This window comes from Anopheles arabiensis, chromosome 3 (genome assembly GCF_016920715.1).
Source record: "Anopheles arabiensis isolate DONGOLA chromosome 3, AaraD3, whole genome shotgun sequence".
NCBI classification, from domain to species: domain Eukaryota; kingdom Metazoa; phylum Arthropoda; class Insecta; order Diptera; family Culicidae; genus Anopheles; species Anopheles arabiensis.
The window spans coordinates 67,626,138-67,646,978 of NC_053518.1; the positions used below are offsets into that span (position 1 = coordinate 67,626,138).

At 46.7% G+C, this 20,841-nt stretch overlaps 1 protein-coding gene across 1 annotated transcript; it reads right to left on the reverse strand.

The window, feature by feature from the left end:
- Positions 1-291: 291 nt before the first annotated feature.
- Positions 292-20,107, reverse strand: LOC120899838 (tubulin beta-1 chain). Its single transcript, XM_040306104.1, has 2 exons — positions 19,806-20,107; positions 292-3,049 (listed from the first exon to the last, which is right to left on the reverse strand). The coding sequence occupies exons 1-2, from the start codon at positions 19,860-19,862 to the stop codon at positions 1,763-1,765; spliced, it is 1,344 nt and encodes a 447-aa protein (XP_040162038.1). The 5' UTR covers positions 19,863-20,107; the 3' UTR covers positions 292-1,762.
- Between the last annotated feature and the right edge of the window lie 734 nt (positions 20,108-20,841).

Below are 20,841 nucleotides of genomic sequence, written 5' to 3' on the forward strand. Positions count from 1 at the left end.
TAATAAGCGCTGCTCTTTGCTGATGTTTTTTCCCTGCCCTCAAAAAGACTCGCCCCTACACCCTACACACTGCGCTGCTGCTCCCCCATATTTCTTCCGAAGTCCCACAGATTAAAGAACACAAAGGAGAGCTGGGGGAGAGCGGGTTCTTAATTAAAAAAAGAAAAAAATCATATTACTGGTACATGTAAAAAACACACACACGCACTCTCCGCATTTGTTTCTCTCTCAGCGTAAAACGGAAGGGTAAAAAATACAAATTCTGGAATGGAACAGTAACAGTTTTTCTTCTTTTCAAGAGACCGTGCATATGACACACACATACCAACAGTGTGGGCGTGCATAAATGGGGGATGGCCGCAGTGTGTATGAGATGGTAAGATGCAGGTGGAGTGAGGGGAAGAGAGCGCATTAATTCAAAACGTGTAGAATACACGCCCGCACACACACACGCACGACTCGATGATGTTCTGTGTTTTGTCACTCTCCTCTAAATTTCATACGCAATTAGATTCGCGTTCACGCACGACCACAAAGCACACACGCTTGAACACGGCGCGGCACGGGTCTGTGTTGCGCATCAGAGGAAGAAAAAGCTTCTCAGTGGGAGAGAATTGTTGGCATTAGAATACTGAACACTCCTTTGTTTTGCAAGCATTGTGCGTGACACAGTGTGTGCGTGGAAAAACAGTTTACGGCGAAATGGGGGGAAAACGACGCTCCCTATGCCGGAAAATGGAATTAACATCCCTGCCTTAAAAACTAGGACATAACACCACCTCTCTCTCTCTCGCTCTCCTTTAAGGATTTGGAGCTCACACTGAATGCAACACGCGATCTTTTTTTTAATAAATACAATTGTCTTTCTCACATCACACACACACGTGCATCTTCTGTGTGATTCTGATGTAAATGCTTGCGATTTTGTTTGTTTCCCTTGATCCTTTTCACTTAAGCTTTCTCATCTATGATGGACAAACACACACACACACCAACTACCGATGTCCAAGGACAACGTTGGATTGTGTGAGATGGAGTTTTGTGTCAAAATAATGTGTGTTGTGTGGACACTGATCTGATCTTTAACTGGATCTTTAAAATACACCGTGTGTAGTTTTGCTCTTAAATCCTCTCCATTTTGTGTTGGTGGAGGTTTGTTCAAGTGTATTTTGTTGCGTGTATAACGTGTGTGTGTGTGTGCGTTTGTGTTCGTTTCGTATGATGGTGGTGGTGACGATGAATAAATGGTGAGAATCTTCCGAAGAAGAGTAGCGCGAAACACAGAGCCAAAAGGGGATGATGATAAAGGGGGTGTTGTAGCACGTATTACAATATAACAATGAAGAACGGTTAGGGACAATTAGGTTTTGTTTTTTTTTCAGTGGAACCAACACGGCCCACAAAAAAGCGCCTATATTTGTTTCTCTGTCTCCGGGAAGGAAGTGCGTTTTTTGTTGCTTTTTGAAAACCGTTGCAGCTTTCTGTCCTCCATTTTTATGCTGCTGCTTGCGTACAGAGAACAAAGCAGGAGGGAGGGACACACACACAACAAGTGACAGTTGTATAGAAGAACGAGGGAGTGTTGTCGCGCTGGTTTTGATGAATGAATGGGACAGTGGAAGAAAGCGAGTGGTTCCGGGGAGAGGGAGGCGCAGGTGCTGTTGCTGCTGCTGCTGCTGCTGCTGTGGGGGATGGTGATGACTTTCACAGGGCTCGCGGCGGCGCGCACGCAAAACGATACACCCAAGACACCAAAAGCTGCTTAGTTCTCGTCAACCTCAGCCTCCTGCTCCTCGTCGAACTCGGCGTCCTCGTCGGCGGTCGCCTCCTGGTACTGCTGGTACTCCGACACCAGATCGTTCATGTTGCTCTCCGCCTCGGTGAACTCCATCTCATCCATACCCTCACCCGTGTACCAATGCAAGAAAGCCTTGCGGCGGAACATAGCGGTGAACTGCTCCGAGATGCGCTTGAACAGCTCCTGGATGGCGGTCGAGTTGCCGATGAAGGTGGCCGACATCTTCAGTCCTCGCGGCGGAATATCACAGACGGCGGTCTTGACGTTGTTCGGGATCCACTCGACGAAGTAGCTGCTGTTCTTGTTCTGGATGTTCAGCATCTGCTCGTCCACCTCCTTCATCGACATGCGGCCGCGGAACACGGCTGCCACCGTCAGGTAGCGACCGTGTCGTGGATCACAGGCCGCCATCATGTTCTTCGCGTCGAACATCTGTTGCGTCAGCTCCGGCACGGTCAGCGCGCGGTACTGTTGCGAGCCGCGCGACGTCAGCGGCGCGAAACCGGGCATGAAGAAATGGAGACGCGGGAACGGCACCATGTTGACCGCCAGCTTGCGCAGATCGGCGTTCAGCTGACCCGGGAACCGCAGGCAGGTGGTGACGCCGGACATCGTCAGCGAGACGAGATGGTTCAGATCGCCGTACGTCGGTGTGGTCAGCTTCAGCGTGCGGAAGCAGATGTCGTAGAGAGCTTCATTGTCGATACAGTACGTCTCGTCGGTGTTTTCGACCAGCTGGTGCACGGAGAGGGTAGCGTTGTACGGTTCGACCACGGTGTCCGACACCTTCGGCGACGGCACGACCGAGTATGTGTTCATGATGCGGTCCGGGTACTCCTCGCGGATTTTCGAGATCAGCAGCGTGCCCATGCCGGAGCCGGTACCGCCACCGAGCGAGTGGGTCAGCTGGAAGCCCTGCAGGCAGTCGCAGGATTCGGCCTCCTTGCGCACCACGTCGAGCACGGAGTCGACCAGCTCGGCACCCTCGGTGTAGTGGCCCTTGGCCCAGTTGTTACCGGCGCCCGACTGTCCGAACACGAAGTTGTCCGGGCGGAAGATCTGTCCGAATGGGCCGGAGCGGACCGAGTCCATGGTACCGGGCTCGAGATCGACCAGCACGGCACGCGGCACGTACTTGCCACCGGACGCCTCATTGTAGTACACGTTGATGCGCTCTAGCTGCAGATCTGAGTCGCCGTGGTATCCACCGGTCGCATCGATACCGTGCTCATCGGAGATAATTTCCCAGAACTGTGCAGAGAGAAAGAGACGCAAAGAAAGGGAAGAAGATAGGTTAATAATTGGGACACATTTGAAGAGTTTGGAAATGGTAGCAGTACTTTTGCTCATGGAAATGTCGAAGAAGAAGGAGTGAAGGTAATAAGATAGGCGACTGTAATGCCTCTTTCGCCCGATGACTCATCCAATGTTACACTCTTACTACACACACGTTCGTCAGGACAACTTCAGCGACAGGATGAGTCACACCGTTATGTATCCGGAAGTATACAACCCCTCAATCCCTCTTGATTTATTATGTACCTCATGCACCAGGGATAGTAATTGATTTCCGCTCTTCTCTGGCATATTTTCCCTCTTTCGGGCGGTCACCATGTGGTTAAAAGGACGTTGGTTCTTTGTGTTCATCGAGGGCAAAAGTATTAAAATTCGTTGAAACATAATAGCCCCAAAAACGCGTCCTTTCCACCCCCATCGTCTGGTGAATATTTCATCATCCAATGGCGCGCGACGGAGACGGCGAGACTGTTGCTTGTGGCGACAGTGGCCAATCGCAGGAAGTGGTCAACATTGGAGGTACAGAGGAGCATGTAAAAAGCCTTCCAATGTCCTTTTGTATGTGTTTGTGTCCGTGTGGTAGGTAATCAAATCACCAAAAGTAGGACGTAAAGCAGAGTGTATGACGCAAAGCACCGTGTGGCGTCGTGCACGAAGGTTGGATCAATATTCTCTCTTTTTCTGTGTTTCGCTCTTCTCTCCAAGTTGAAACAGCGCATTTTGGGGCCCAATCTGAGATTCAAATCGAACCCTGTACACGTCACAGTGAGCACAGGACGAGAATTTTGGAGAGAACTTCTAAATGGCGCATGCTCCACCAGAGAAAAAGGACGCGTTTTACCACGCACCGAATGTATGGTGGCCATGAAGGGGGGTTGTTGGAAGAGATTCAGGACGATGAACTTTCCCCATTTCCATCCTCCCCTGAGGTCCCCCCCTACTCCACCACCACCAAAGGTGGTCACAAATTGAGGGTGAGTCATCGTGTGTCTCGAGGACTTTTTCACTGACCATTTTCGAACAGCGACATTCTGTCGCAAGGTTCTTAATTCAAGCGTGCGTGTGGAGAGGGAAAAAATTAACTCTTGGCAGTCGTTTTTCCAACCCTTTCTTGGGGTCTGTGATTCCTTTAGCTACCAGTAAGAATCTAGCACATTGGATTTGCTATTAGAAAAAGCTAATTAAGGCTAACTGGAAAACGACCCCTGCGTGTCGTGGTGCAAAGAGTATTCACCTTTGGGTCCTTTATTCAACTCAGGGCGATTTAGACACCTCACCAACTACCCTGTCTCTAAGTAATGACCGTATTAAGTGCCCATTAGTGACCACAATACCACGCGAGACGTCCTCCCTCTTTCTGCGATACAAAAAGGCAAGGAAATGATAGAATCATAAAACATTCGATCGGTAAAGATAGCCTCAATTCAAGAATGGGTCTTCTGATAAATATCGAAAGAAATACAACACCCCTTACTTAACAATAAATACCAGAGGGTTGTGCGGGGTTTTTTCCCTCTATACAGACGGGAGAGGGTCGTCCGTCGCGCGTCTGTTGTGGCAACTGGTTCGCCTGCGCTCACCATGGTAGCAAATTATACGGACTCTTTGCTGCTTTCCTTCTTTTTTATGTGTACTTCAAGATTATGCTATTTCCTTTCAAAAGCAAAAAAAAAAACGACGGTCACAAAACAACAGGAAGACCTCACATAAGCGAGGAGCCGTTGGGAAATACAACAGCTGCTGTGGTAAGCAACTTTTTCGACATTTGGAGGAACTCCGAAACGGATATGTGTGCCTTTTTTTGTTTAAAAAGTTGGAGTATATTATTCCGTTCTCATAACATTGAAATTGACTGAAAAAAGTAGAAAAAGGCACTATATTTTATTTATTTATGACCAAAAGCTCGCTCCACATTTTAACCTCGTACCACCACTGCGTTTTTGGAGGGCGGAGGTCTTTTTAAAAAGTAAATATAAGAATTTGGGTACATTTTTTTAAATTTATTTTTCGCCCTTATCCTCGCCCCCTCTTTGCTATCTTTTTTATGGGACAATGAGCGAGGCTTTCAAATGTTGCGAGATATTCGCCTGCAAAAAGACCCCAACAGAGGGATGGTGTGTTGGCACACACAGGCACGAGAGGCGAGAGGCGTCTCGGTCGGTCGGATGTCCATAAATGGAGAAAAAATGTGTTCCCACCGTAAAAGCGCACACCACACACACACAAACACATTCTCCGGCGCGCACTCAGGCAAATCGCCCCAGCGTCTCTCACCATACTACGTTAGTCCAAAATTTGCATATAACACACAAACAAATACAACAAAAAAATGAACGCTGACGTGGCGTTTGGTGCAGAAGTGTGGCGCGAGACTCGACTGTTTGCCGTTTTTGGAGAAGCAACTTCCGAGCTTCGAGTTGAGTGAGCGCAACCACACACACTCAGCACAGATTTGACTCATATACTGTGATAGAAAAGATTAAGTTTATGTCAGGGTTATTTTGTGCGTTGTTTTTGCCTCTCCAAATCCCACTTTACTCACTTTCCCAACATTATCGCACATTTTTACCTCGCCTCACGGCATTCTAACGAACCAAATATACACAGACTTCCCTTCATGATGATGATTTTACTCGTCTGGAGAAGAGTGTGGATGGAGAGGTGGATCCGATCTACCACCACATTGCCTTCTTTCTCGCGATGATGTCATCTACGGAACGCGATAATTTAGCAGACCCCTCCTCCTCTCCTCCTCCCGTTTACGACACAACCGGTCCTACTACCACACCACGCCCGCTTGTCAACTCAATTGTGCGTTTGAGGCGAGCGCAAATGGAATGTGCATACGCGTCAGACTGACAACACACAAACGCGGGCGGGAGTGGGGAGAGTTGTAGGTGATCGTTATCAATATGACAACATTGCACCACCCTCTCCTCTTCATAAAAAAAATACTGAACTGTTTATTTGTGTGCCAGCAAAATCTAGAACACACCAACCAAAAAAAAAAGGCCCGACCAACACACATACAATCACAAGCTCTAGTAGAGGCTCTGCGACAATGTAGTGATCATGAACAGTCGCTGAGGCAAAAAGATAACCCTCTGAAGGCATGACGACCTAAGCACAGCAAGAAAATAGAAATGATTGAGAGAGATTGTCATGTGCCGGGGGTCTAGTGTCCCACGTCCACCCCCAGTCGCCGCTTAGCATATTACGCGACAACGCAATGCGCACGCAATTAAGGAGAATAAAAACGACTGTGTGTGATGTCACCACAGTTTCTTACTTGATATACTCACTATTACACCATCAACCACAACTCGTGTGTATTTAAATGATGATTGAATGTATTTTGCAATGATTTTTATGTGTTTTAAGTTGCAAATCTTGATAAACTGTACACGCTGAGCGTATTTTTATATTTAAATTAGCCTTAACGAAGCAAACGTTGAGCGTAAATTACATGCGCAAGTGTGACAACCATTGCCTTTTACGCGTGTTTCTCGTATATTTATTATCAAAACCCTAAATTTTCCACCTTCTGCTGCCGATAATGAAAAGAGAATTTTAAGCAGCAAAAACAACGTCCAACACCTTGATAAGGCGATGATGTGTTCCAGTGGTTGTACACGTTCACACGAACAGGCTGAGCAGGTTTTCTCTCGTAAATCACAAAAATAAACACTCGAACGACAGCCACACAACCAAAGTGAGGGCGCGCGCGATAAGGTGTGCGTTTTAAAAAGGTAGATTTTGCAGGCCTTTTCACACCTCGGCAACAAAATTAGCAAAGGTTGAGCGTCAGCAGCAGCAGCAGCGGGATCCCTTTTTGATGCATGTGCATGCCTGGTTTATCGTTAACGGTAAAATCAGATAACGCGACTCTAGTTAGTTCGTCTACTTAATTATAAGATAGTCTCACATTGTTGGTGCAAATGGAAGTTGGCGACAACGAAAACTGTCATATGAAAGAAAGAAAAGCAACTCAAGAGTCGTCTCTTTCAAGAGCGAAAGTGGGTGAGAAAGACTGAGTTTTGATTAATTGGAAGATATCGTCGTCATCACTTCGCTCGATCAATATCAAAAGATAGTGACCGAAGACTGCCTTTTCCCTCTCTCCGTCGAATTTGTCACATTTGAAATTAAGTTGGATGTGATTTTCATTGGATTTCTCCTCATTCATTGTGATGATGATGATAAATGTCGCTCAATTATACGTTTTTTTTCGGCAATTGCTACAACAAAGACGAAAAATGGAAGAAATTCCAATGAATACACCAAAATCATACACCGACGTTTTTTTTCCTTCCTTTCTCGCTTGCTTTGGGAGGTTCGTCGCACACTTGAGGGGCTTTCCAATTTTTTGAGTCATTCACCACAACAACAATGTGGTCATGGTGGGACGCATATTTACACAAAAAAACCTCTCCACAATTTCCTTTCGGAATAAATTTATGGCACGCGGGAAGTGTGTGACTAGGTGAAAAACACTTATTTACTTGGGAAGGGTGTCCCCTCATACATCACTGACACATCCGAAAAGCCCAACCCAAAACAGTGCTCCAAAGAGTGGCATAGGATACGTGTATCGGGGCCTCATCAAGATGAAGATACCGTGCGCACCTGTCACTTTACCCATTTCCCGTGTGTCGGGAGCATTTCAAGAAAATGCATACGAACAAGCCCTTCTCTTTCTCCTTGATGCAATCTTTTGCTCTGTGTGCGCACATACACATATGCGCGGCCATTATTGAGAGCGAGAAAAAAGGAGATCCCTTCCTCAAATCCGAAATGCAAACTTCAGTTTCTGCTGAGGAAGAAGATTATGCTTTCCATTTCCCACACAATCGGTCACCTGACCCCGCGCCGGCATGCTAACGTCATCATACACCACTTGGCCGTTCCGTGTCAAATTAACTGCCGAGCAGAGAAAAGAGGTCTATGTTTATCATCAACCACTACCACTGCACGTCGCAGCCCCCTCTCTCTCTTTGCTCTAGGGTGAAAGTCATCGGGCGGACGCATAAAAGCCGATTGCATTTCCAAAAGGAAAGACGTCATCATAACCCCCCGTCCATCACGGACCGGAAAGGAGATGGAATGCTGACAACTACAAGAGGAGGTATTTTTCCTCTTCCCGTGACCCCTCTCTCGTTATGGAGTTTTGGGGTTGCATTTATCGCTCAAAAATAGTTTTCAACAAGCGCTGCTCCCCACAACACCAGATACGGATGAAGGAGTTCTCCCTCTACACACTTCGACGCCACTTTCGGAATCAATTAAGGGTTAAACACACTAATAATTTTCCAACTAGATTTGATTGCACATCCCCCAAACCATCTATTTCTCCTCATCTGCTGCGCACTTGTGCCGCTCCTCGAATGCACGCGTGTGGTACACACACACGAACAGTAGAAACAAATCTTCCTCTCCAATTGACCGTGCGCTGGCCGCGGGCCCTCTCCCCATCTGATATAGGATTGGGGGGAGGAATATAGGAGCAGGAGAAGAAAATGCACTTCCCATTAAATTGGAATTTCAAATGCTTCAAACAACTCACACACACACGCGCCTCACTTGTCGGATGCACGAGGCACCAATCAAGGCAATTAGCTAATAATCGCTTCTTATTGCAGCTTATCCTCCTCTCTTGGAACGAAACTTTCGGAATTTTCGCCGCCCTTCAAAATAGGCTTGGTGGTGCATCAATTTTTTATTTACTTTTACCAAACAATCTCCTTTTTCAAAGAAATATTTGATTGAAAAAAGCCATTTCACTCGGTAGTTGCACCTAAGGCCACATCACACGTGGTATGAGGAGACACATGGTTCAGCGGAAATTCTTTCTCTAATTAATAACTCATGTCTTCGAGGGGAGAACTCAACATTATGTGTGTGTGCTGTGTATATATAATTGAGAAAAGAAATTATTGATGCTGCTGCCACTATGCGCCACCCAACGGGCAAACCGGAAACGGATCTAATTAAGAGCAAAAGAGGTAAGGAGAGAATTAGAGGAACACACACGCACACACACACCTTTCTCTTTACACTCTGGAGCTGCAACGATTTGAGACGGTAAGGCTGCCGCGCCGATTACTTCTTCCAGGTGAAATATCGTTTCCGTAGAGAACACAGGAAAGAATCAAACAAGCGTGACATCGTGCGCGCGTTGGAACAACCTCCCGTTAGAGGAAAAGGCTAAATTGGAAACTATTTTTTTGGGTTTCTTATTCGATTTTTTATATGGCATTACTCCCCGCCATAAATCGAACAACAGTTAGGAAAGCCCAATTAAACCTCTGGAGGTGGAGTGGTTGTTAATACCATATCAGCCACACATAAAACATTATAAAAAGAACAAACAAACCGACAGAAGAGAGACGTGTGTTGTTGTTAAGAAGATTGTACAGCATGAAGGTTCATAATTCATAGCTTGTCCATTGGTTTTTTTCGAGCAGCGGATGTAACATGGCAACGCCGATGCGCTTCATGCACACACATACATCAAAGAGGTGTGTGGTGTGGTGCTGTGTCTTACTGGGAATTTGTTCTAATCTAAGTCAAACAGCAACGACCGTTCGCTGTCGGTGTACTGAGGCCAACACTCCCTCTCAATGTATCGTCGTGGTGTTCAAAGGGGTTGATTGGGATCTATAATAGTTCTTCTGGTTTTTTGTGAGGTCTCTTTTATTTTCCATACACGCCTCAATAATTTTCCATAATCTGTTCTCATCCCACCTCTTTTATGCTGAAAAGAGTGAAGTGTTCAAAAGACAAAAAAGGAATAGGAATCAATTTGTTCTATACTATGTTGAGACGATGTCTTCGGCTTGAGCCCCCCTATTCGGGAAGAAACCCATATTAAGGGGATAGAGAGCTCATTTCAGGGAAGCAATAGAAAGCATAACAAATATGAAGAAAAGACGTTTTGACCATTATCACACATCGGGCACAACAAAATCAGGAATATTCAATTGATTCTTCCTGTTGTTGGTCGCCTTCGAATGGTTGAATCATGACTCACAACATTATGGTGAAGACACGAGTGTTGTTGTGTTGGATCAATAATAATAGAAATATTTGTTTGCTGAGCATACACAAATGTGATTCATGAACACGGCTTCCCTTCTTCATTTCACCCTTATTACATGTTTCACCATAAAGTAAAAGAGACACACCCTGCTGTGGCAACGCAACGAGACATACTATTTTTGGACAATAAAAAGCAGTAAAATACATGTGTGTTACACAGTCGCCAACAACGCGTATTCATACATACAAAACATGACAGCTTCAATATGTCAACTGATCGCGTTCGATGTGTGCCGACTTCCACCGCTCAAAAATAATATTCGAACCAGTTTCCTTATCCATATGCTGCCGCTTGTTTTAAGACTTTGGTAAAACTTTCTCCCTTGTAAGGGATACACAACTTCTTGGAGATCTTTTTCGCCATCTTTCGGGACAGCGTTTTCAATAGTTCAATTGGGCGAAGCGAGAAACAAGAGACATGTTATGTTGTACATGTTTTCCCCATCCCCATCATCGATTTATGCCAAAAAGCTGAAAATGCGATGACAACGATGAATTGCACGCCTTTATCGATCTCGATCCATCCCCCCATGTTGTTTGTCGACTTCGTGGTGGTGCTTTTGATTTACTTTCACCTCACAGAGAGGAGGAGAGTAGATCATTCATCCATGACGTGATTTCTTCAAATAATTGATAGGCGGAACAGCACATACGCTGGATGTGCCTTTCTCTGTGTGTGTGCGCAATTTATAAAATAAAAGATTATAGAGAAGCTGTAAAAAAAGGAAATTAATGCATCCGTTACAGGGGAATAATCATTTAGCAATGTAATCTCCTTTCTTCTCACTCTTACCATGAGAGATTTATGTTGAATATTTCAATCATCTTTACCCACGTACAAGTACACTCTCTTCACAATTGAATTTTGCATACCCAATCATCATCGCACACGCTACTTGAGTGCCTGAAAATCTCAATCATCAGTTGCGAATTCCAAGGCGTTCCCTCCTCTTCCGTTTTGCTGCACTTGCAGTCTTCATTTTTTGTTCCGCACACTGTTGCCAAGGAGAAAGGGGCCTCTTCCATCCAATAAATTTGTTGGCTTGGCTTTTTCTTACATCAAGGGCCACCAACACCACAGCACAAATGGGGCAAGGAGGGAAAGATTATTGAACATAAGAAAGAATTCCACTAACCACAGAGGAGCACGCCACAGCGGCCAAGGGCTCATGCTTCGTTGAGTGAGATAATCGGTTTATTTAAAAAGCAATATTCATCCTGCCTTTTTTCATCCCCTCGTCCCATGCCTCGCAAGGAGTGTGTTTCCTGTTGTGGATTTTTGCATCTTCTCTTCTTTTTTTCTGTGCCGCTTCGATAACTGCTGCTATTCAGCACTCAGACTTGTATAACACGCTTTGTGAGTAATTTTGCAACATTTCGCAGACAACTTGGATTAAGCGAAGAGATGGAGAAGAAGAGGAGAGGTTCAATGGCAGACAAACCAGTCCCGGACATGTTGAAGATTCAAGCATGCTCTTCTTGGCCATCTTCATCATCATCATCATCATTCCCCAAACCGTTTTGTGCACCCCGATATAATATCACGTGTGTGAGCATATGAATCAAACCCTTTCTTAAACGCGAAAAGGCGATTTCAGAGCACATGCGCACATGCCGTGCACTGGCCCCCCTCGTGCAAAAAGCCGGTAAAACATGCGCACTACGAAGGTGTAACGCACACACACAATCCCGAGCCGGCAAGGCATTTGCAGACAGACGATGAAATGATTCTTCTTGTCGACGATATAATTTGAGTTATTTTTCGTGTCTTCCGGAGAGAGAGAAGAACAATATTGCAGCAATTTATATCGCGTCTGTAGGGGACATCTCATCCAAACACGATTTGTTTGACGCAAGTTGATGACGTTTTAGTGGCCCTACAACGTGATTTTCGGAGATTTTCCAATTGGGATTCTTGCTCGCTTTCACTCTAATAGGAAAAAACTAAGATGAGGTTATTTGTAATGCAATGACGTCTGTACACATTTAAGAAAATGCTTTTCTACAAAATTTTAAGAGTCGTCGCAGGTGCTTCCCCCCCTCCCTTCAAGGGGGAAAAAGAGCAAATGTTTAGAAAAAAAGCCGTTAAAACTGTGCGCGCTTGTTGCTCTATTTTGATCGCTTACTCAAGCAAAAGTCCCAGGAAAAAGACGCCCGCGGATCCAACATCAGAAACACCGAAAAGAGAAGGTAAACGAAGCGTCATGGGACACCACACCACGCCACACTGCTGCTGGTGCCGCACGAAAAAGGTGTTTGTTGAATGGCAAGTACCCACACCAGCACCTTCCAAAACGGTGTGTGCTGTTTGTGTTCCCATTCCCACGGGAAATTCAGAAAAGCAAAACATTGGTTTGAAGGTACCCCGAGGTGTGTGTGTGTGTAAAAATCGTGCCAAATCAAACTCTACTTAGCCACATTTCAATGGTTTTAATGTACCGGCGGAGTGTGAAAAGAGAAACTCCTCTGATGATGTCCCAGAAAGTTCACATCTCCAATCTGGCTTTTTGGAGTTATTCTTCTCTTGAAGGTGGATTAGCGAAGTCTAACACTCTGAGGGAGATACCCACGACATTGGAATATTTAAAAACGAAGGTTCCCATCACCGCCTCCCGATAACGAGAAAAAGCGCTAGTTGGAAAAGCACATCCAAAAACGAGTTCATCAAAATGGAAAACCCGGTTCAGAGGCACTGACGCCGAAGAAAAATAGGTGATCTCTCTATAAGGGTGGAAGGTTAGGGTCAGATATTTCTTCACTCGTTGGGAAAAATTTCCCGCTAGCTTAACTTTGGAGGAGACCTTTTCATTCTCCTACATCAAATGGAAATGATAAAGAGTGAAGATTGGGTGCAGGAGCGAGGCCCGTTCACTTAAAAAGATGATACGAAGAAAGCCATCACCCATCATCAGGAATACCTCTTTCTCTGAAGCTTTCAGCTGAAACGCAGTGATGACAGAAAGGTCAGGCTCGTGTCGGGAAGGAGAAAGAAGTTGATGGACCCCACCAATACACCAGGGGTCCATTCCAAAATGGGTGGTGGAGATTATGGTTAGTCCACACCACCACCAACACACTCCATGACATTCCAAAGCCTTTCATGCACTCTGTGGAGAGAAGTCACAATATCCCGTGGGGCATGTACACTTTTTTATTATGGTCCGAGACAAACGGGATTAAGCGGATTTGAGTTCTCTTTGCAAGAGACGCCATCAACAAAGTTTGCTCTGTTTCCGAGTTTACGGTTCACACACAGATGGTCATCTATTTCCAAGTTACGCATAGAAAGGCGCACATGGAGCTAGAATTCCAATTTCACATCATCATCACAATTCTCCTTTGCTTATTTTCTCTGTTTTCTTATTCCATTCTAAGGCCCCAAGCGGAACAGAATTAGACACACGACAGCTGGACAGACCAACACAGATCGTTTTGTACATTATCTACACATTTGCTGCTCCTTCCCCCCATTACCAACATCCGGTGTCGAAGGCACACACAGGTCTTGAAGCTCTTCAGAATGGGCCTCTCTGTGAGCCGTCGCCCATCATCATAATGCCGATGACGTTCAAGTTGTTCAACCCGTCCAAATACTCACTCTGCTGCGTTGCATTGAAGCAGAAGAACGGCTAGAAGATCCAAACTGCACACACCAGAGCAACCACACACACACACACCTCACGAAAAAAGGGTTAAGAGAAGATGGTAGTGGTAAAGTCTGAGAGCGCCGTTCGTCCAAAACGAACAAAAAGAAAGAAGCATGTCAGACCACGCGCGCGCCTGCAGGTTGGGGAGTTGAGAGAAAGTACAGTTATATTTCCCCCTTTAGGATCGCGCGCCTTCCATCAACCGTTCTTCCCACCCGTGTGTGTCCACGGAACGAACGTGGGGCCAATGAAACGTGGCGGCTGCGGCGGCAGCTGCTTTTACGCCAGAAAAGACGACGACGTGGCGCAGCAGCAGTGCTGCCGGCTTTGCGCGTGCTTCTTGCGCACACGTCGGGAATGAGGAATCGCTACACGCCTCACTGGCTAACTAGCCTGCGCGCCATCCCCCTTTTTCTCTTCCCTCCAACGGGTTTGGGAGAGAGAGAATTGGACAGAGATTTTGCGCCACACACACATTTGCTACAAGCGCGGAAAAACGGGATCCACGCCAGCGTGTGCGCTCCCTTTCGAAAAACGACATTCCAGAGGTGGGGCTGCTCCCGGTTAAAGAAAAGCAGCCCACACACCCAACCCACTTGCGCGCAAAAGGGAAGTATGAAGGTGGGCTTCCTCTCGCTGGGTACCTCAAACCCTTCTAAAGCCATTTAAAAAAGAAACAAGCTCGTGTAGCAAAACGGCCACATTCCATTGTCCCCCGCGGCCGTGGGATGATAGTGTGGAGGAGGCGTGGGGTGGCAGTAGTTGGATGTTAAGGCCACCACCCTCCTTTAAGGTCTACCCCATTTCTCCCGCGATCGTGTGTAATTCGTATGCCACATTTGGCCTTCTTCTAATCTTGAGCACGCTGCTTTCCTTCTGGCTTTTTGTTTTATTTCGGAAGCGCGCGCGTGCTGTCTTTTCTTTTGCGCGAAACTCGCTCGCATGTTCCCTCTTTTCATTTGTGCAAATTTTATTTAGCGAAACGCACGCGCTCTGTCTCGCCCTTGCTTTGCTCCCGTTTTGATAGTGGCAGATTTGCGCAACCGTTCGCATAAAAAAGTGTGCGCGAAGATGACGACTTCCCGATTTAGGGCACCGCACACACAAGCGCGGCTTTTTCTCCTGCTTTTCGTGTGCTTGGAGCAAAAATACCTAAAATTGCAAGAAGAAGCATTAAAAGAAAAGCGTGTTACTTTGGCAAAGACGCGTTTAATTTGAAATGCGCATCATGAATTACCTTCCAGGTAGGTCGTGTCTTTGCGTGGACTTGGTTTTACTTAATCCCCTGCGCTTCCCTGGGGAGCGAGCATTAATCATTTTCATTCGAATGATCGCTGTTCGTGGAGGAATTCAATCCTCTCTTGTTCCCCCCATTGCCATTGCTTCAAAAGCGTAGCAAATCAGCTCCAATTCGACCGTTTTCACAGTTAGATTTGTGCTTGAACTTGTGCCTAATCGAATTGCGATTTTCATCACCCCAGCCAGCCGCCCTCCATACTCGCGGTGTGCGTTTTCCGGTCCAAAATTCGAAATGCAGCACACCGCATGGTTGCTGCTGCGTGTGAAAAACGCGGTGTGATTCGATTTTTCTTCCGCAAGAAGGAATACACACAGTTCACCAAAGCGGCCTCGAAACGTGATCATGCCGACAGTTGAAGGCTAACGGTGATGGTGGTGGTGGTCGTTGTCCACATACACACACCACACCTCGATGAGAAATAGAGCAGACGGTCCTAAATCCAAGACCCGTTGAGCAGGCACAGTGAAGTGTGCACCAACGGGAGAAGGTAAAAGAGCCATACGTTGTGCTACGAAAAACAGTACTAGGAAGAAAAGCAAGGCCCCCCGTGCTTCAAAAACGGATTACGGATTAGAGTTTCCCTCTGCTGCGTGGCAGCTAAAATTAGAGAGAATACACCACACGAAGGAAAAAGGTTTACACCTTCTAGGTGCGTGCGGCCTGTGCTGTTGCTGCCTGGATGGAATTAGAACCTTCACACAAACCCCCCGATAGAGAATGCGTGTGGTGGTGTGTTTTGTGGGTTTTGATGGTGGAGGAGCTGTGACTGGCTAGCCTGGGAAAGACATAGCATGATCACAACACAACCCAAGGCGCGTCATCGTCGTGCCGAGGAAGCGCACACAGACCCGTTTCCCCAAAAACGGAGGAAAAACGTTTCCTCTGACAACGTCAAACCATTAACACCCAACATGGTCGCCGTCTCGCGTCTTCGATTTAAAAAAAAAAACACAAGCCTTGGGTGTGTGCATTTCCTTTTCCAACACGATCAAGATCAACATTCACCGCCCCACGGAACGTCTAAAAGGAAGAAAACATGCTGTGGCTGACTGGCTGTCGGGGTGATACTTGACAAATTGACACCATTTGGGGAGAACACGGAACACCACGGTCTGCGCGCCTCTTCTTCTGTGTGTTCTTTTGCCTTCTATTTAGAGAAGAAAGTGTTCTTTTCCACTCCCCGGCTGGCTCGTCGTTGGCTTTCCTGCCCTTCTAATTTTAGCTTCGGAAAGCAATCGATTTTCGAATGGAAAATGTTTAATTGCACTCTTTCCCTCTCCCCCCATGCGCTGGCTTGTGTGTTGCCCCACCCGAGAGGGAATTAAAAATATCTGTGTCTTTGGTCGTAAAATTTAACGGGAAAAACGGTTACTCCCGCCGAAAACGAGCTGCGAATAGAGCGCAATCGTCGTCATCGTCGTTGGAGCGATTTTTACGGACACCCCTCGTTCTCGACGAGGAAGGCTAATTGTTGGGGGAATGATGGGGAGTGCAGGGGGGAGAGCAAACACGGAAAAGATCGTGCATTTTTCACTTCATTTAGGGGAGGGGAAGCCAATGTGAAATTTGATCTGAAAACGATCCGAATTTATCTTCTGTCATTGATATACGTTGTTCCTCGCTCCTACGCTGCTTCTTGAAAAGAGAATTTGATTTTCACATTTTATGCTTAAATAACCCCGGTTTTAGTATAATATTCATTTCTACAGCAATTTTCGGTCGAATTTTAACCGACGCCACGGGTGTAACACCGTAGCGTTACCTTGCGTCACAAATGTAACGCCCGCCGCCCGTTGGGCTTCAAAACATATTCCAAAATGACAGTTACAGCAGCGCAGGGCGATCACAAGCGCACCATCTGCCGCCGCCGCCGCTTGCTGTGCACAAACACACGCGCCATCCCCGTGCTGATGGTTTGAATTTAACGGAAACTTTTGCGTACAAACGCACACAGAAAGAGGGGGACAAAAAGGTACGCCGCCGTGCGCGCACACGGGCTGACGGCGTTTTCAGACGAGGATCGACACACTCATACAACCGTACACACAAAGCGGCGTTGAGAGCGCTATCGGCGAAATGTGTGTAATTGTTTTTTTTTTACGAAATGTGTAACACAAAGCCGGTTGGTTTAGAGAGAGAGCGCGTGCAGTTATTTCAAATGACGGTTTATTAAACGAACCAGCCCTTCTGTGGCGGCGATGATGGCTGGAATTAGAGATCGGAGCAACCGTTGTCGTACGCACACACTTTCAGTGGACGTAAAAATGTCTGTGTGCGCGTTTACTCATGTATTTGTTACTAAAGCCGCCAGAGCTGAGGCTTTGCCTCATTCCAAAAAGAAGGTATTTTGATCCTACCTATTCTGGAAATGTTGTTCAAACATGGCTGACCATCAATGCGTCTCCTCCTCTTGGTTCTTCAATTCCCATTTGATCGTCGAATACACGCAGCAGTCATGCTAAAATGCTAATTCCCGGCTCCACGATCCGGACTCGATCTTTTAAGAATTATCCCCCACAAACGGGATCCGCCGAGGCAATTCTGAATTAATGATCTCTTTTATTCTTATTTTGCTTGGCGCGTTGGCAAAAGCGGGTTTTTGATGCTTCGGGGCTATTTTTTCTTGTTTTCTTCTCACCCAGGGAGTGCGAATCAGACTCTAAATGCGGAGTGTGTATGTTGCAATATGAGGCAATTTTCTTGTTATTTTATGCTCCTTTTTTTTTGTTTCTACTTGCAATGCGGGAATGGCTTCCAAGTACGTGGAACGATCGCTAATCGCTCCGCTCGCTCTCTCCTTGGCAACACAACCACAAAAAAGCGCCACTAGCTTAGGCTACGCGCTGTTCATTTTTTCAAATTTCAAATTTTAACCGATTCTACCGTGGTATACGCACCCCAGCACGCATACATGTACAAATGCTTCTTTCTATTCCCTTCCTTCTATTGGCCATAGAACTGGCGGCGGCTGGTTTCTGTTCCCCGTTCTCGCTTCCTCTTCCTTTTCTCCTTGTGTGTTTTTTTTTTGTTCATAGCATATTCAGGGAAGCCTACAGCACTAACACACTCAAAGGCGCACCGACATGAATAGATGAAACATACGCCTCTCCTTCATGTCCGCATTATGTGAAAAAAATGTAACCGTTAATGGAGAGCGCGCGGCTTCAAATTCAAATTGCTTCTAAGCGTTCACAGAGCAAGTAGAAATTCTTTAAATATTATAATTCCTCTTTCATAAGAGATGTATTCCATGAAAGAAAAAAAAGATTCCTCATGTTCCATCGGTCCAACCAGCCCTCTAAAAAAGGGACGCTTGCGCACTCTCAACTGCGCCTTCTTCCTTGAACGCTCTCTCCCATCACACCTCAAAAATTCCACCAGTCCTGGGGTGGCCTCTTCAGAGTGCCTCAGCACACACACCTCAACTTTGCAAGTGCCAACCACCAGCCAAGAAACAGGCCCCATCTTCTTCTCCGGGCGAAAGAAACACCGTAAAACGGAGGCAGCAAACAGCAAAAAGAACACTTTTGCCAAAATGGCCGCTCTCTCGCTCTGTGGGGCGAGAATGAAGCACACACATACACGCCATCTCATCCATCAGGCCATCGGAAGCCTGATCGGTGGAGAAGAACACGGTTGGAAAATTACACGCTTCTGCGGGTTTTCCCCCTGATTCTACTCCTCCTGCTGTTTTCCCCGTCGCTTTCCAACAGCTTTCATTCTGCTGCTCCAACACTAGCCGCGGACTAACAACTCTTTTTTCTGTATCTCTGGACTGCATGCAGTAGAGGCTGGGTGTGTGTGTGCTTTTTTCGTGCAATTCCTGTCTCTTCCCTTCTGCCAGCCCTCCGATGCTCTTTCCGGTGTACAAGACAGCCGCAGAGAAACAACAGCAAACAAAAAGGTTAACAAACGCAATGGGGGGGGGGAGTGGTGTGGTGGTGTGCAAACCGGAAGTGTTTGATTGAAACACACAGAGCCGGTCGGTGGTGTTGGGGAACACGAGAGAAACAGCGGAGGCGGCCACGGCATTAACGTCAGCAGTTTGGCACACACTTGTGCCGCATTTCTCCCTCTCTCTCTTTTACTCTTGTTGCATTTGCATGATCTCATCACACACCGGGGAAAAAAAACTTAGTTTTTAGCTAAATTTGTAAAAGGTGTGACACACACACAGCAGAGCACCTTTGAGCGATTTGAAGGAAGAAATGCATGTTCTGTCTCTTTCGCTTGCACCGATTCACCGACGCACACACACGCACGGAGCGGTCCAAAGTGGCTCATCATACAGAAAAAAAAGAACTTGTCCACACACCGCACGGGGTCACACACTCCTCTCACTCACATCTCCTCATCCTCCAACAGTGCGCGACCATTTTGTCCATCAAAATCTGTCTTTTCTTTTGCTTCCACGTGCCCACACAATAAGGCCCCGCGAGAAGGAGAGTTCATTAACTTTTCTCACACAAGCCGCGGCATCGAAAACTTGGCCAATTTTCCCACCAGCACACACACACACCGCACACTCCGCCGCCAATTAAACCCTCTTCACATCCTCCTTCTTCCCAGGGCGCTGCCCGGCCGACGGCAGTCGCTTCCGGGACATTTTTGCACACACAGACACACTTTTCATCTCATCACCGTCTGCGGCAGACACACCACTTACCTTAGCTCCAATCTGGTTTCCGCACTGGCCGGCCTGAATGTGGACGATTTCTCTCATTTTGACGGTGAAGTGTTTTTTATCGAGGCTTTCGCGAAGAAAATGTGCACTTGGGCGCGCGGGACGGTTCGTTCACCTAAATTCGGGGAACAAACAGCAAGGTTCACACTGAGACAAACACCACACACACGCTCGCTCTGGCTGCTGAGGACAGAAATAGGGAGGACACACGTCTGCTCTGCTCGACGAAGACACACGAAATGAGCTTCTCGGAATCGAAGGTACTGCTTTTTGCTCTGGAACAACGCCCCGTCGTACGCTTTATATTAACGTGCGGGGCGGTTACCCCGCTTTCGCACACCGTTCCACAACACGCAGCGGGGCGATGGTGCTCTCGCTCTCACGCACACACACTCACACACGCGTTCGAGTGCGCGCTGACGGTGTGACGTGGTGTGGTGGTGTACGTACGTACGTACGCACACACCTAGGGCCCCCGCCCGTACGCTCAACGTGTAGCCGAATTATCGATTTTTAGCCATTGAAGGAATGGATTTTTCCACCGCCGGACACTTTTTGTGCTTATTTTCAATCTGTTTTTTACACTTATGTTAGTGCTGCTGGATTATAATGACGATTTGTCAGTGTAAAATGATCGATTTGATTCATTCGGAAGGCGCGTTTGGCTCGAGAGGGGTGCGCACGTGTGCGCTGGTGTTCGTGATGCCTTGCGCTCCGGTACGCAGGCTCGCACGCACACACCGGTACGGCAGTGCCGGCAAAGCCGGTGCGAGTGTGTGAGTGAGCTAGTAGAGGGTGAGCATTACAGTTGAGTGCATAGTTGTAGAAACGTTCAGCGGGAGGGAAAAATAAGAAGTAAAGTGTTTTTTTTTGCGTTCGGGGAGAAAAGGCCATTTTTGGTGATTTATTTTTTTGCTTTCGATATTTATTGTAGGCTTATTTTAAATAGTATTTGTAGGAAGTTAATTTTTGTTTTTTTTAATTAAAATTATTTAAAATTGATTTTATATGGTGGTGA

Bases quoted from the DNA above. Each gene is read 5' to 3' on its own strand.
- LOC120899838 (XM_040306104.1), bottom strand. From the start codon at position 19,862: ATGAGAGAAATCGTCCACATTCAGGCCGGCCAGTGCGGAAACCAGATT. The intron at 3,050-19,805 runs GTAAGTGGTGTG...CTCTCTGCACAG, and splicing joins GAAACCAGATTGGAGCTAAG to TTCTGGGAAATTATCTCCGA.